The 14,775-nt window shown below is 38.1% G+C and overlaps 1 protein-coding gene across 1 annotated transcript; it reads right to left on the bottom strand.

Moving 5' to 3' along the window:
- Positions 1 to 3,333: 3,333 nt before the first annotated feature.
- On the bottom strand, positions 3,334 to 14,395 carry LOC101861208 (acyl-CoA-binding domain-containing protein 6). The gene is made up of 8 exons (XM_005099046.3): positions 14,153 to 14,395; positions 10,568 to 10,632; positions 9,220 to 9,319; positions 8,321 to 8,451; positions 7,518 to 7,596; positions 6,478 to 6,567; positions 5,539 to 5,569; positions 3,334 to 4,936 (listed from the first exon to the last, which is right to left on the bottom strand). The coding sequence occupies exons 1-8, from the start codon at positions 14,282 to 14,284 to the stop codon at positions 4,782 to 4,784; spliced, it is 783 nt and encodes a 260-aa protein (XP_005099103.1). The 5' UTR covers positions 14,285 to 14,395; the 3' UTR covers positions 3,334 to 4,781.
- Between the last annotated feature and the right edge of the window lie 380 nt (positions 14,396 to 14,775).

The following is a 14,775-nucleotide window of genomic DNA, read 5'->3' as shown; positions in this document are numbered from 1 at the left end:
GGGTTCGAATCCGGGTAGCCCCTCACCTCCTTTGCCCCCTCCTCTGAGCTCCTGACTCTTTCTGCAGCCTTTCAACTGCTACTCCTTGGCTCCTCCTTACTGCTGTGTTTCTGCTACACCCCTGATCTTCTGGTAGGAAAGATCTACACCTAGCCTTCTCGGACAAGGGCGAAAAATCTCGGAGGGCCCGTGTGCAAGTTGCGCACGTTAAAGATCCCTTGGTGGTCTAAAATCGATAAGAGTAGGCTTCGGCCGCCACCCGGGCAAAATTCAAAATTTCCTACCAACTGAAAATATTAGGTGTGTCCCGCAAGCTCATATGACCTATGCAGTTGCGAGCGCCGTAAAACACTACCAAAAAAAAAAAAGAAGAAGAAAAACATGAGTTCAACCAACATCATGTCTTGACTGGGAGAAGTAGGACAAACTTAATTTTAAAAGTGCTATTGTCCCAGCTATTAGGATGTAAAGCTTTTAAAATCTGTAGAAACCATCAAAAAGGACATTTTATTAGTATTTATTAAGGAATTTTCTAAACCACAGGTGCTTTAAAAAAACATTCATCTGTTGATTGAAATAACTCATTGTGCAGAAAATGGTGAGTCTATGTTCAATAGTTACATGTTATTGTTAGGCCACACATTTTTTACCACAGTACAGTTAGATTTGAGCTGCCAGTAATTAATACCCTTCTTCACACACCTCCCCTCCCCCAACCACAACTTCAAACAAACATTACACAAAACATGCTTTTATGTAGTGTTGTAAACATTTTATTCAACAACATGAAGATAGAAATATGGTGCACGGTGGGATCACAGGAACCTCGGCTCGCGTCTCTCCTGGCTCTCTGAACTCCTCTCACACGCACGGAAGGTTGGACAGACATACTGGTCAATGATTATGCAGATAAAACACACACAACTATAATCATTAACAAATACATGCACACGTGCAAATCAAACACGTGAACATGTGATGACACACAAATACACACAAACATACACACACATAATACATATGCTCACACAAACAGACACAAAATCATACATACATCAGAATACATGCACGTACACTCTCGCACACACATTAGCACAAAGGACTGAAACATTTGTTTGTTTTATTAATAAACCAAAAAAAAACAAAAAACAATGGAAGATGTACATGAAACTCATTCATTTCCCATAACCTCGGGACAAAGAAGGACTTATTTCAAATTTGAGCAACTCAACCTCTTCCAATCACTCAAATACATACTTTTTTTTACAGGAGTAGACCCGCCATGTCAATACTACTACTACTACTACTAATTGCATTTTAATAGTGCATATATCCATGATCTACAATAGTGCATACCTACCTGGATCGCACTCAACCATCACAGATTTCAAGAAAAACAAACTGCCGGCCCCTCTCAAAAATGGTTATCAAGTACTATTATTCAAAACTTCAACACAAATCCTGTAATTTTGGAGGGGGGTAGGGATCACCCAGGTAGTGTCAGGTATTAATTAAACCCCCCACTTGAAAATGCATTTGAGCTTCTAAAAGGTGCAAAACTTGGCGTTGGCTATAAAACAGCTGACAAGCACTGCTCTGCAGCTCCCTTTATTTTATGTCTATGCCTTTTACAATATACAAAACGGACATGTCAAAAGCATTGTCCCATCTACTTAAAGAATCACTATACTTTACAGGTACTGGAGCTGCAAAGATATGCATACATTAAGGATTGTACAGTGTTTTTAAAAAATCAATAGGCCTACCAACTCTAGACTACTCATGAGTGAGGATGGCTAAAACACTGAACTAACAAAAGAGAACAGAGAACACTATTCTATACATGTACATAGCTCAGACTGCACAAAGAAGGTGAAAACTATGATGAAAATCAGCCAAGGTTCTTGGAATGCTAATCGGAAAAAACAGTTTTAATGACACTGAAAAAAAACCCCCCCAGCTTGAAATGACACAAATGGAGTCTTCACTTTCTGCCATAATATGGTAAATATTCTTTGTATATGCATTCACTCTCTTACATTAAGTTACACACATGCACTTTTCCACAATTACTGAACTCTCAATAAACTATCAGTTCCACAACACAATAACTGCATCCAATATTTTTTAAAAATCCGTACGCTCAAATTTCAAAACTGAGCAATACTTCAAACACATCTAAATCTTCTGTAACAAGTAAAAAGAAGAAAAAATCCAACCTGGTATTTAGTCCATTTATCATCATTGAATCCACAGCTGGGAAAACTTTTACCATTACAAATACAAATAGTGAAATAATTTATGCACTATGAATTCTGAGAACTGATAGCACTTGAAGGTTAAATCTTAATTCAAATAGAGTGAAGAGACGAAGCATTCAACTGTCTTATGGTCCCACATTTTGAAAAAATCCAGCGCTACATTTTCCTGGACAAATAATTTCAACAAATAATGTGCACATTGAGTTCTCTTTAAAGAAACTTTTAAATGAGATTAAAATCGCAACTCATGATTACCTCTTCCTCAATTTTAAGAGTGGAGTATACAACAATGAGGGGGTAGGGCAAATATTTACAACACTGTTCATATTTCTGTTGGATTCTTTTTCCTGTCTATTGCAATTGCCACTTCTCTTAGAAATGTATTTTTAGAAGGAAAATATTTTAAAAGTTAACAAACTGACCAACAGAAGACTGGGACTGTTGAACTAGGACATAAGACGAATAAGTTAAGAGGTTAGAGGTTAGAGATTCAAGGTGGTGGTTGGCAGCCACTTTGGTGTAGTTTACTCCTTCTTTCCTATCAAACATCTACTATCTTTATCAAATCTCTGTACATTCTTTTTTGCATGTAATTCTTTAGTAACACGTCTAATCCTCTGCATTTATATGACCTATTTGTGCTGCTTGTGCTAGTTTAGTTTTAGTAAGTGTTTTACGGCGCTCGCAACACAATAAGGCCATATAAGTGTCGAAGATTAGAAGTGTTACAAGAGAGTAACAAACATATAAAAGAAGGAGAGATAGGGATGATAGATATTATATTTGATAGGAAAGAAGAAGCTGCTTGTGCCTCAAAATTCTTACTAACACTAAGGAGATTCATGACACTCTCAAAATTCACAAGTAATGAAAAAAATGTTTTTGTATCTCTCTTATTATTACTAGATACAAAAAAAGCACTCCTTGAAAGGAATTGCTGAAGTAACAATAGCATAATGATAAACGTAATAAACGAAAATTTCCTGTTGATTCTCTTGATTTTGTACCATATAATAATAAATCACAGTAGGAATTAAATACTTTTTTTGAAAAACAAAATTAGGAACAAACATTAGGAGAGAATTGTCATTTATTTGCCTGTTTGAAAACAAAATATAGCAGTTACACTGTCGTCATCAACATGCTGCACCTACTCCATAACCACAACCAAAGAAAATAAAACCTCATTATAGGATTTGGCCACAGGGAATAAGCCGCCTCTATCTCCCTCAACACCACAATAGCCAGCAGCATTTGACTTAGAGACGTAGACAGGTGGACATCAGAAGACGGCCAGACATCACAACACAAAGCCCAGCATCAGGATCGTGCTTGGGGCAAACATATCTTACGCAGAGATATCTGCAAACTGGACCAATCAGATTCCCAAACAAATTTTTCTACTATATCCAATCATGGAAAATAATGCCCTATACCATGCGTAGATCTAGTTTTACTCTAGAAAAAAAATAATAAAGTCTTCCATTTCTTTGACATTTAGAGATGAAAACAGTTTTTCCCCTTTTCTAGTCTCTTACAAAATAGGTATGTTTAGGGATGGCCACTTTTACGACTGACATCACTAAATATGCCTACAGCTCAATGCTATTACTGTGCATTCATTCCAGTATTTCAATTCTCATTTGTTTGGTTTGAGTAAAGTGAAGAATATATAATAACCTTTTTTTAGAGAAGGGAGAAAAAGCAACGCAGACAGATAGACCGGATTACCAAAAACAGCACAAGGAAAGAAAAGAAGCAGGTCCTATCATCTGCATATCCCAAGCAGCTGCCATATATATGTTTCATTCATTTACTTCCTAAAGAACACTATATAATATAGAAGATTTTCCCACATTTGATCTTCAGCTATACAAGAATATAGGATGAAGAAGATGCATACAAGATGATGTGAAAATTTTAGGGAAAAAATGGCCAGGAGAAGAGGATTTGGGATAAGAAATTAAGAGCAAAGTGCCAAAGAAAAAAATTTAATGTGACAACTAGTAGCCATACACAATAGGAAGAAAAAAAACATTCCCTCAAAAAATCCAAACACTTTCAACCTGCACTCAACAGGAACGCACTCAACCATCACAGACTTCAAGAAAAACAAATAGTGAGCCCCTCCAGAAAAATGGTTATCAAGTACAAAAAGCTCAAACTCCAACAAAGTGTGATGTGTTCCCCAATATTGAACAAATAGGACCACCACTCAGGTGATGTCCAGTTCCCAGAGCTTGCTGAGAGGTGCACATAAAAACAAAGCCGATAATCATCATTGAAAAAAGTTGAAACTGTCAATACGAAAATAGTAAACGTTGCCGTTGGTGTTATTCCACGCTGTTGAATGGTTCAATCTTGTCAGCCACAGACCTAAAGTGGGGAAAAAAGAGTTATGAAACGTCACACACGAGAGACAAAAATCTGTAACGCCAATCCAAAAGAGTATCAGCGTCCAAAGATACCTAGGTGTTTATGACAAGGCGCATGAGAGTGGCAAGGAGGAGTCACCATCCGCTATGAAGATCGCGCTTCGATAAGACTCCGTAACAAGAGTTTCATGTCATCGCTGGCGACATCCATCGCTGTGTTGCCCTCTACGTCTTGCAGCGATTCGTTGATTCCATGGTTCATGAGCAGTTGCGCCACATCTGCATGATCACAGGACACGGCTGTGGAACACAGACATTTATTCAGTTGAGAATTCTTTGCTGCACAGCACTATAGAAACATTTTGTTTAGTGAATCTGAGAGTTGAGTTTTCAGTTTGAGTAAAGAAAAGCATATCCAAACAATAATGGCCAATTTGTGTTGGGGAAAAAAGTATTAATTAAAGACAGAAACAATAGAAGGAGAAAAAAAAAAAAAAGAAGTGGGACCAACATGTGGTGCCCTCCAACCATCTACGAACCAGAATGACATCTTACTGTGTACATCAGGCCACACAAGGGGACAAACAGAGATAAAGAAAGATATTTCTTCACTACTCCACTTCCTCCCCCACCCCCCTCCCCCGAGGGCATAAAACTGAAGCCAGTCAGTCAGGTGTATACCCCTTTACTCCTCATTATTTACAATATCATTTAGTTTCTGCAGCTGGTTGAAAAATGAAAATGGGGTTAAGTAAGCTTATCTTTCTAAAGAATGACATCATCCTACCCTTTTGTTACACGTCTGATTCCTTACATCCCTGAGTAGAACATCCCTAACTTAAGCACAGTAGACAGTAAAGGAGAACTTAAGAACAGGTTTTGCCACAGCATTTCGCACTCACCATAATGAAGAGCTGTCTGCTGGTCCATGTCCTAGATGAAAGAAAAGGAAGAATCTCAGTTCTTTAGGCCAATTTAGTCACAGAAGTGGAAGTAACATATAAAACAAGGGTCATGCTGTATAAAGTTAGAGGGAGAAAGGGATATTGACAAAAGAAACAAAAAAACAGTATGAAGAGGAAAGAAAAAAGACATAGGGAGGATGTAAGAAATCAATGGAGAGAAAAGAAAAAAAGGAATATGGAGCACATAAAAGAAAAGAATAGGGAGAAAAGACAATTAAAAAGGAACAAGGAGCACATAAAAAAGCATACAGTGAACAGAAAAAAGATACAAGGAAAAATTAAGAAAAATAAAGGGAGAAAAGACAAAAAGGTATTAGAAATAAAGAACAAAAGTATAGCGATAAAACAAAAAAAAAGGTATAATCTGTACAGAACAAAATATATAAATTTGGGTATTTTCAAATCGGAAAAGCCTAAAATTTCATACAAATTTTCCATGAGTGTTGTTTAGTCAGGGGAGCAGGGAATGAGGCACTTCATTTAAGCTCACTTTTTGCGAATCTCTCTCAACCCCTCTCCCTCCTCCCCTCTCTCTCACACTCCCTACCTTCCTCTGTCTCTCCCCCTCTCTCAGTTTTCCTCCCAAACCTTCATTTTGCTCCTCTTTCCTTCTCCTCTCTCTCTGTCTCACTTTATCTCTCCATCCTTGCCCCTTATCTTTCCACCTTCTCTCTCTGTCTGTCAGTCTGCCCATGTCTGTCTCTGTCTCTCTCTCTGTCTCTCTCTCTCCCCTTCTTTTTATCTCATTCCTTCCCTATTTCTCTCTTTCTCTCTCTCATTCCCTCCCTATCTCTCCTCTTCTCTCGCTCTCAATCCATCCCCCTCTCTCCCCTTCTCTTCTCATTCCCTCCCTATCTCTCCCCTGCTCCCTCTCACCTGTCTATTGATATCAGCATCCAGACTCAACAAGAGTTCCACCATGTTGGTAAAGCCACGGTCACTGGCCCAGTGCAAGAGACACAGACCCTGGAGGGTAGAAGGGGGGGGGGGGGGGAGGGGGGGGATAATAGTTTCAAAACAATGTATAATAATATAACAACAAACACTGCAGTATTGATAAAAACAACAATTATGACAATAATGATAATAATAATAATAACAACAATAATAATCATTATATTAATATAATGATGATGTTGAGGATAATGATAATGATACCGGGAACAAGAAGAAGAAAAAAAAAGAAGAGGAGGAGGAGGTGGAGGAGGAGCAGAAGAAGAAGAAAAAGAAGAAGAAGAAGAAGAAGAAGAAGAAGAAGAAGAAGAAGAAGAAGAAGAAAAAGAAAAAGAAGAAGAAGAAGAAGAAGAAAAAGAAGAAGAAGAAGAAGAAGAAGAATATCAGCAACAAGAAAATAAATAATAGTAGGAGTAATAATAATAATAATAATAACATATACAAGAGAGAAAAGATTACACATACAAAAACAAAGAACTAAACAGATCAGCACCCCACACAAATCAGAAATCTTGGCACAGATATTCCTCATCTATATATGAGGCATCCAAAGGAAATCAGGTGCTCGTTAACTCCTTCGTAGCCTATATGACGTACGCCATTCATCATTTTTTCGTACATGGCAAAAGAGCCAAGATGCTGCTGTGACGTACAGCATTCGTCATGCCTTGTGAAGCACGAGGGCCATGACGACGAACACTTGTGGAGGTGCACAGCTTGCAGGCTGCTCCCTTGCCTTCAGCATTGAAAAAACAAGACTTAGTACAGAGAAATAGGAGAAGCAGACCACAACAGAGAAAGGCCTTTATTATATATTCTTCACTTTACTCAAACCAAACAAATAAAAATTGAAATACTGGAATGAAGGCACAGTAATAGCATTGAGCTGTAGGCATATTTAGTGATGTCAGTCGTAAAAGTGGCCATCCCTAAACATACCCACTATAGCCTTCCACACCTACCTCTTCATCCAGACCGTTGACTGCTTCTGCCCCAAAGGTGAGTAGTTCTCTCACTTTCTCCACATTCCCCTCCTTGCACCTGCGAAAAAGAGTGTGTTTTGAGTTCCAGCAAGATCAGTCTTTCCGGATTTTTTTCTCTCCAGTTTTCGTAAAAGTTTTTCTGCACTTGCAACACAAACAGGACATAAGTGCCAAACTGTAACATTAGAGGTATTATTACAAGAGAGTAACATACAAACAAACAAAAAAGACAGAAGGTGAGATAAGGATGATTTATGTTTGATAGGGAGGGAGTAAACCACACACCCACCAACAACTCACACAAGATCAGGCTGACACAACATTCAGACCACACAGTCAGTGTCCCTGAACAAGAACACAAGCAATTTGGCCAGCAATACCGATCCCTTGAGAGCTGACAATCTCATGTTGCTTGATTGAATACAAGCAACATGATGACTTTTATATTCTTGAGTGTAATGCAGATGATTTCGTCCCCTGCTTATGCATTTTGACTGGAAGATGCAGAAGAAAATCCTAGCCGCACAAAAGAAAAGGCAAACTGTTGCCATCAGCGTAAAGAAAAAATATTTGTGCTGAGTTCAGGCTGTTTGGTTTAAAGTTAAGACACAGAAGGTCAGATTTCACTGAACTCTGGAAGTCCCCTCCCTATATCTCCAGAGGTCCATTTAATGCTGTGGAAAAGGAAGACATACAGAAACAACAGAGGAAAAAAAATAAAGGGTCATACCAGTACCGCCCTCCAACCATCTACAATAAAATGAAGAAATTTTATGGCTTACCAGTCAAAAATGTCCTTCTCGTCTGGACTCAGCTCGGAGTCTGTGTTGGCCATCACGCTGACCGACACACCCAAAGTCTGACCGCGGGTCTGACCGCCATCTGTGTCGCCTTGCTCGTTGAGCTGAGAGGACTTATGTAGCAAATGAGAAAGAGTAAAAATAAATAAAGGAAAATGAGAAACATAAAAATATTAAGGAAAGTGAAAAAGAGAAAAAAAATTACAGAACATGAGAAAGGAAAACATGAAGAAAAAAACATACAAACAAAAAATCCCCAGCCCATTCAAGTACAGCTGGGGAAAAAAATTGGGAGCGATACTTCTGCTAAAAAGTTCTTTAACATTTAATGTTGGGGTTTTATGTCTCCATTGACTCAATTTATATTGTGTAGGAAGTGGGCTTCTACACTGCCTGTCAGGACCAACCCAGGCAGAGAGGGATACAGCATTTCATCAGAGAGACTGAGATACTTGATAAAAATTTGAGAATGTTCACACTTGATTTAGTTATTCCTTCCATTTGAAGGGAGTTCTTGGTTAGTTATTGTATATCATTCATTCCACTTTTAAAATCCTGTCAGTTGTTTTTTTCTTCTTTTCCCCCTTCTTTGTTTGTTTTTTTCTGTCTAGCCATAGGCAACAATCCCTCACCAAGTATATTTTGACTTCTGATTGTGAAAAGTTGAAAAAATATATAATATTGAATCATGGCCAATGGGAAAAGATGGTCCATTATGAAAATAGCAAACATAAAAAAATACTCTTTAAAAAAAAAAGACATTTAAAAGTGGTTGGCCGTAAAAATAAAAAAAATTTATACCGGATCGCATATTATCAGTTCCCAGTTTCCCTCAGACTTCCTGCATTGATACCACAAAACTATGGTACAACACAGCTTACCAATTTACTGCGCCACTCTTGGTCAATGTTGGTCAACAGAGAAATATACTCCATCATTGCTTGGTTTTTGTCCATGTCTCCCAGCTTGTGCCAAGCATCCCTGAAAGTAAACAAGAAGCATAGGATGACATCCATACAAAGTGCCCAAGAAAGCATCAGCTAGTCAGTAAAGTCATAATTGTTTTGTAGGGGGGTTTTTTGCATGAGAAAACTGCAGTGGTTGTACAATCTGTACACCACACTCTTCTAAAAGCCACTGACACGTAGACAAAAAGCAAGCCCAAACAAATTACCAGAAATGTAAAACCAGGCTACCAATTATTCCATGAACAAACAGAACACATTAAAAAAATATAAGCAACTTAGGCTTCATTTTTTTGTGAGCCATATTTCAAACTTATTAAAGACATGGTACTGAAGTAGAGCTATGGAACTGAAAAAAGTCATGTTGAAATATTTCTGAATGTATTCAAGCATGAAAATACCTATCTTTAACAATACAGTCAAAGCAGCAAAAGCAAAAACAGTCAAACCTGGTCAAATGGCGAACTGTACAAGACAAATCGCCTGCACAAACAATCTCTTCACACTCATCCCCTTATAGTTTTTGAACAGTATAAAATGACACCTGTCTAAGACAGCTACTTTTTCTTCTTGATAATGGGAGGGCATCTTAGACAATTTCCACTATATCAGCACCTGACCAGGCATGAGATGCAGTTGAATGCAAATCAACGATCCTTTCCTCAAGCACACAGCAACTCACATCTTGTATTTTCTGGCTCAGGTATTAGCCACATGCAGTAGTTTTACCGGATTTAAACAAGAAAATACACAAGCTACAAACATTTCTATTTGCAAATCAGAACCTACTGACAAAAATGCAAAGTGTTCAACCTATATTCATGGACGGAAGAAAGGTTAAAACATACAAAACAAATTTACAGACTTTCAAGAACTAAGGCAGAGGGTCGGTGTGACGAGAAATAAAAGAAAAAGAAAGAAGGAAATAATTAAGAGTGTCAAATGACATTTGTATGATACCCTAACACAGAGGAGACACAAAACTATCATGAACCAATCAGACTGTCAAATTGCATCCATTTTACTTCAAGAACGATCAGTAGGACAGTTAGCTTGAACCATAAAATGGAAATAAGTGAGGAATGGAAAAATTATAAAGGGTAAGGTGTTAAATATTTACCGTCTTTTCAAAGTGTCTTTGAAATGAAAGATTCCAACTTTGTTCACATAGAGGATTCATGCCATGAGAAAAGTCAACAACATGTCGGTAGTCTTTACTTTCTACAACAATTTTTCCAACTCTAAACAAAAACTCTTGACTTACCATTTGGCCTTTCCCTGGAAGTCAAAGAAACTTGGCTTGGCAGTATTACATTTGCCCTCTTTGGCCTGAAGAAAGAAAATCCCACAGAATACTCATATTCTAGAAAATTATATGGTCTACACTTATAATCTACACAAACACAAAACTTGAATAAAGTTACTAGTTAAAAGCTGTAACTGAATGGAATTTAGACTGAAAAGTTATTCACCAAGCTATGATGCTGAGTAAACTTCCACAAATTTGAACTCAAACTTCCAAGTGATAAATCGGTCAAATGCAATTTGGGGCTAGCTGTGGTCTGTTGGTGGGACATTCTGTCCATGGCCTTTCTACGACCTTGAAACTTTGTGTAAGAAGTTCATTTTTTAAGCCAAAAGAAAACAGCTTGCATCTTACATATTCTTTTGAACTCTTACAGAACCAGAAAAATTGTCTGTCAATCAGCCTAAAGGTCAATGAGAATGGCTGATCAGTGACTCAAAATCAAAGGGTGCCGAAGTAAATATTCCCATTTTTGAATCTTTATAACAACATCCTCATGCTGTTTTGTTAAACATTTGACTAAACATTATCCATACCATTTATTAATCCCCCACCCTCCTATTGTTGAAGAAAGATGACTCATTATATCAATAATAGAGCCTGATCAGGTTGAAAAACAAAAATTAAGATAAGGTTGAGTGTCAAAGAAATTTATGGAAGTGCAATTCAATTATCATTCAAAGTTATAATGAATTAATTAATTAATGGTTTCATGGACAAGAGGGCAGACATCAGAACTTATCCCCACAACTCCAAAGCGGCCACAAGACAGGAATTCTCATTGTGCTCACAAGTGGCCAAAATAGGTGCCGCTGCTAATTTTGGTCAAAAACCGTACTTTGTGTGTAAAATTGACTGCTTTGGCCATTTTTCTGTTTAACAGATATAAAAGTTCCTGACACAATTTGCTTTTTACCTGTTTTTCCAATTAATTTGAACAGCACCTGTATGTAGAGAGCATTTGTTAGGGTTTCTTACAGTTTTGCACTGTTTTTCGCACTTTGGAATAGAAGGCCAACTCGCAGTAAGGCAAAGATGGCTTGCATTCAGTATCGTATCCAAAATAGACAAGCTATGAACTTTCTTAAAAGTTGGAACAGGTTAAATTCTGAAAAGAACATTTCTTCCAATGAGCCAGTTTCTGTTGCGGTACAGTATGTGAGTATGGGCAAGTTTATATTTCAAGTTCTCCCTGGCTCCCATTATAGACTATATAATATAATGTATACTATAGTTTATTATAGTTGTAACTATTGGGTTTTCATTCATTACCAGACCTGCCACTCTATGAAATCTTAAAATCAGGACTTTAGAGTTTATAAATCAGGATCTGGTGAAAAAACTCGGGATCGATGGCAAATCAGTCATAAGGGGCACTGGGGAAGGGGGGGGGCTGGTTCCCTTTTATGAGGCAAGTATGCAAGACAAAACTTTTGCAGGAATAAATTCACGTTTGGGCTTCTAAATAGAGGGAAAACTGAAAGACAGCATATAATATGCAATAGTCGGAGTTGGATAGACTGGAGGAGTGCAGGTTCAAGTAAAACTGAAACTCTCGTAGTCTTGAAAATAGCTGACACATTAATTCTAAATCATCCCCATGCAAAAAGCCCACGTTTTCATACAGCAACAACGTTTCCCCCCCCACCCCCGAAAAAAAAGATTGCGCCAAGCTTGTTCATTTTTTTTCCTTTAAATTCCTCTCCCCTCAAATTAGTACCTGTATCAAGGCATCCACTTTAAGCCCAAGTGTAAAAAAAAAAATACACCCCCATCCCTCCCCCCGGTCGTCCACACTGGTTAAAGTCCCGAAAAACACCAAGACCAACGCGACCGGTGTGAATGAACTTTGTTGACCCTGACAACCGACGGTCCCTGACACACGCGCTACTCACACGTACGAGGTCATGTCATGTGATGCGAATGAGCGTTTGAAAGTTCCACTGACAGGTTTTGATGATGGGCCCGTCAAACCTGAACTCAGACGAAGCTTCCTTTTAAAGCAGCGGCAGAACAACGAATAGATTATTCTTAGGCCCATGTCATTAAATTATTACAATAATCAGGACACCATAAGAGAATTCTGGGTTAATAAAAACGAAAGTAGATCTTGAGCGCATCCAAGTCGGAATTCAAAACCGATACTAGGCCTACGTCGATTTTAGTTGAGATAATGTGCGTGAGTCATCTACTAGATTCGGCGTAGAAGATATGCTTTAGAAAATAGTGTTCCAAGCTCCTGCCGATGAAAAGCCCAATCGGTGCATCCAAGCAAATGAGATTGCAGAACTTTTTATATTTTTTTCTAAGAATCGGACGCAACGACAAAAAATCACGATACTGGCGATTGAAATCGGGAAAATCGGGATGCTTGAGATTTGGGGCAAAAAATAGGGCCAATTAAATCGGGATGTGTGGCAGGTCTGCATTACCCATCTATTTGATTAAAAATCTAAATGATTAACTCCTCCGATGACATAAAAACATTATATTACAGCAGATCAGGAAACAAACTTGCAATGTGTCTGCATGGGCCAAGTTATTCTATATTTTTCGATTTCCTTCGATTTGCCCAAAGCCCAAGTTTCAACTTCATTGCACCCTCCATTTCATCATATTCACCTTAAAAAATGCACTATTCTTTTGTCAATTTCAATCACTCAAACTCAAAAACATAAAGAAAAATTAAATAATGACTCCATTTTCAATTTTCAGTCTCGTTTTCAGTCACTTCTAACCATAAATTCTGCCTAGACCTCATCTACAGTTAAATTAATAAAGATGCAAATGCAGTAGCAGGCAGCGGGCATGCATTCAGCAACTGAAATGCCACATAATGACGCTCCAGGGGGTAAATGTTCAATGTCTTCTAATCATAGACTAGATCTTGGATTTTTCTCGGTTTCTGCCAATTTGCAGGCAGCTCCATCTGACTTAACAAAATAATAAAATTAGCGTGCCTTTCTCTTTACAGTTCACCCTGTCTCTCGTGTCTTTGACATTTCTCTTCTTGCAATTTACTGAGATTTAAAAAATGTAACTATTTTTAATCATAATAGGGCCTACTGAACTAGAAAATCTAGATCTAGATCTAGATCTAGATTAGATCTAGATCTAGATCTAGAATCTAACTAGATTTAGAATCTCTTTTGGGTAAGACTTCCGTAACGATCGATTACCCCAACAAACACAACAAAGAAGAGACCTTACCCTTAGCCTCAACTAAACCTACCCCAAAACTCTATCACCGTCCCTACCACAAACCTAAACCATCCCTAGCTAGCTACTACTAGATAGACTCTAGATAGATTCTAGATCTAGTCCCTACCCCTCTGTTCTTCTCTGTCTCATTGTGGCCACTCCTTACGGAAGTTTTCCCTTTTTTTGTTTGTTAGTGACGTTGTTGTAGATCTAGATATCTAGATCTAGATCTAGAAAAATCTAGTTGTAGACCCAGAATCTAGATCTAGCGTAGATCTAGACTCTAGATATATCTAGAATTCCAGACCTGCTCACCTGCTATAAATTGTAAGTGTCACTCACCTGCTTAAACCGGGCATAGAAATAGAGCAATTTGTCCGATTCCAACTTGCCACTGACACGTCTAACATATTCTGTAGCGGAACCAAAAACCTCCTCCAAGTCATCAAACTCCAGGCCACTCTCTTCTTCCATTATAACAGTTGAGTATGCGTATCACTCTACACGTATTCAACAAGACAGATCACCAAATCCTTGCTATTCCCCTGCGGTAGTAAACATAAACACTTCCACCGACAGTCTTGAACTTCCGGTGCCGAAGGTAGGTTTCAAGTTGCAACTCTTTTTTCGCATTTCTTTTTGCAGCATTGATTTTGTGACAAAATTATAAAGTAATTCAATCTATAAGCACGCTAATAACTCAAAAACTAAACAATATGTTGAACATAAAAATAATGAGGAACAGTAATGGTCTGTTTGAGAATTCACCTCCTTTTCCTTCATTTTGATCCCCCCTCTTTCGCTTTCTTCACATTTCTTTCCTCCTGATCCTCAAACACTCCTTCCTCCCTTTCCGCCGTAAGTGTATTCTCCTCATCTCCTTTCATCCTCTTTCGTTTCTCCAACCTTTTCACACTTTTCCCATCTTCGACTTTTTTCTAACTCCTTCACTTTCCCTCTACCAT

The sequence above is a fragment of the Aplysia californica genome, unplaced genomic scaffold, assembly GCF_000002075.1.
Source record: "Aplysia californica isolate F4 #8 unplaced genomic scaffold, AplCal3.0 scaffold00201, whole genome shotgun sequence".
NCBI lineage: Eukaryota > Metazoa > Mollusca > Gastropoda > Aplysiida > Aplysiidae > Aplysia > Aplysia californica.
The sequence above is the reverse complement of the archived record's forward strand: the minus strand, read 5'-3'. Positions and strand labels throughout refer to the sequence as shown.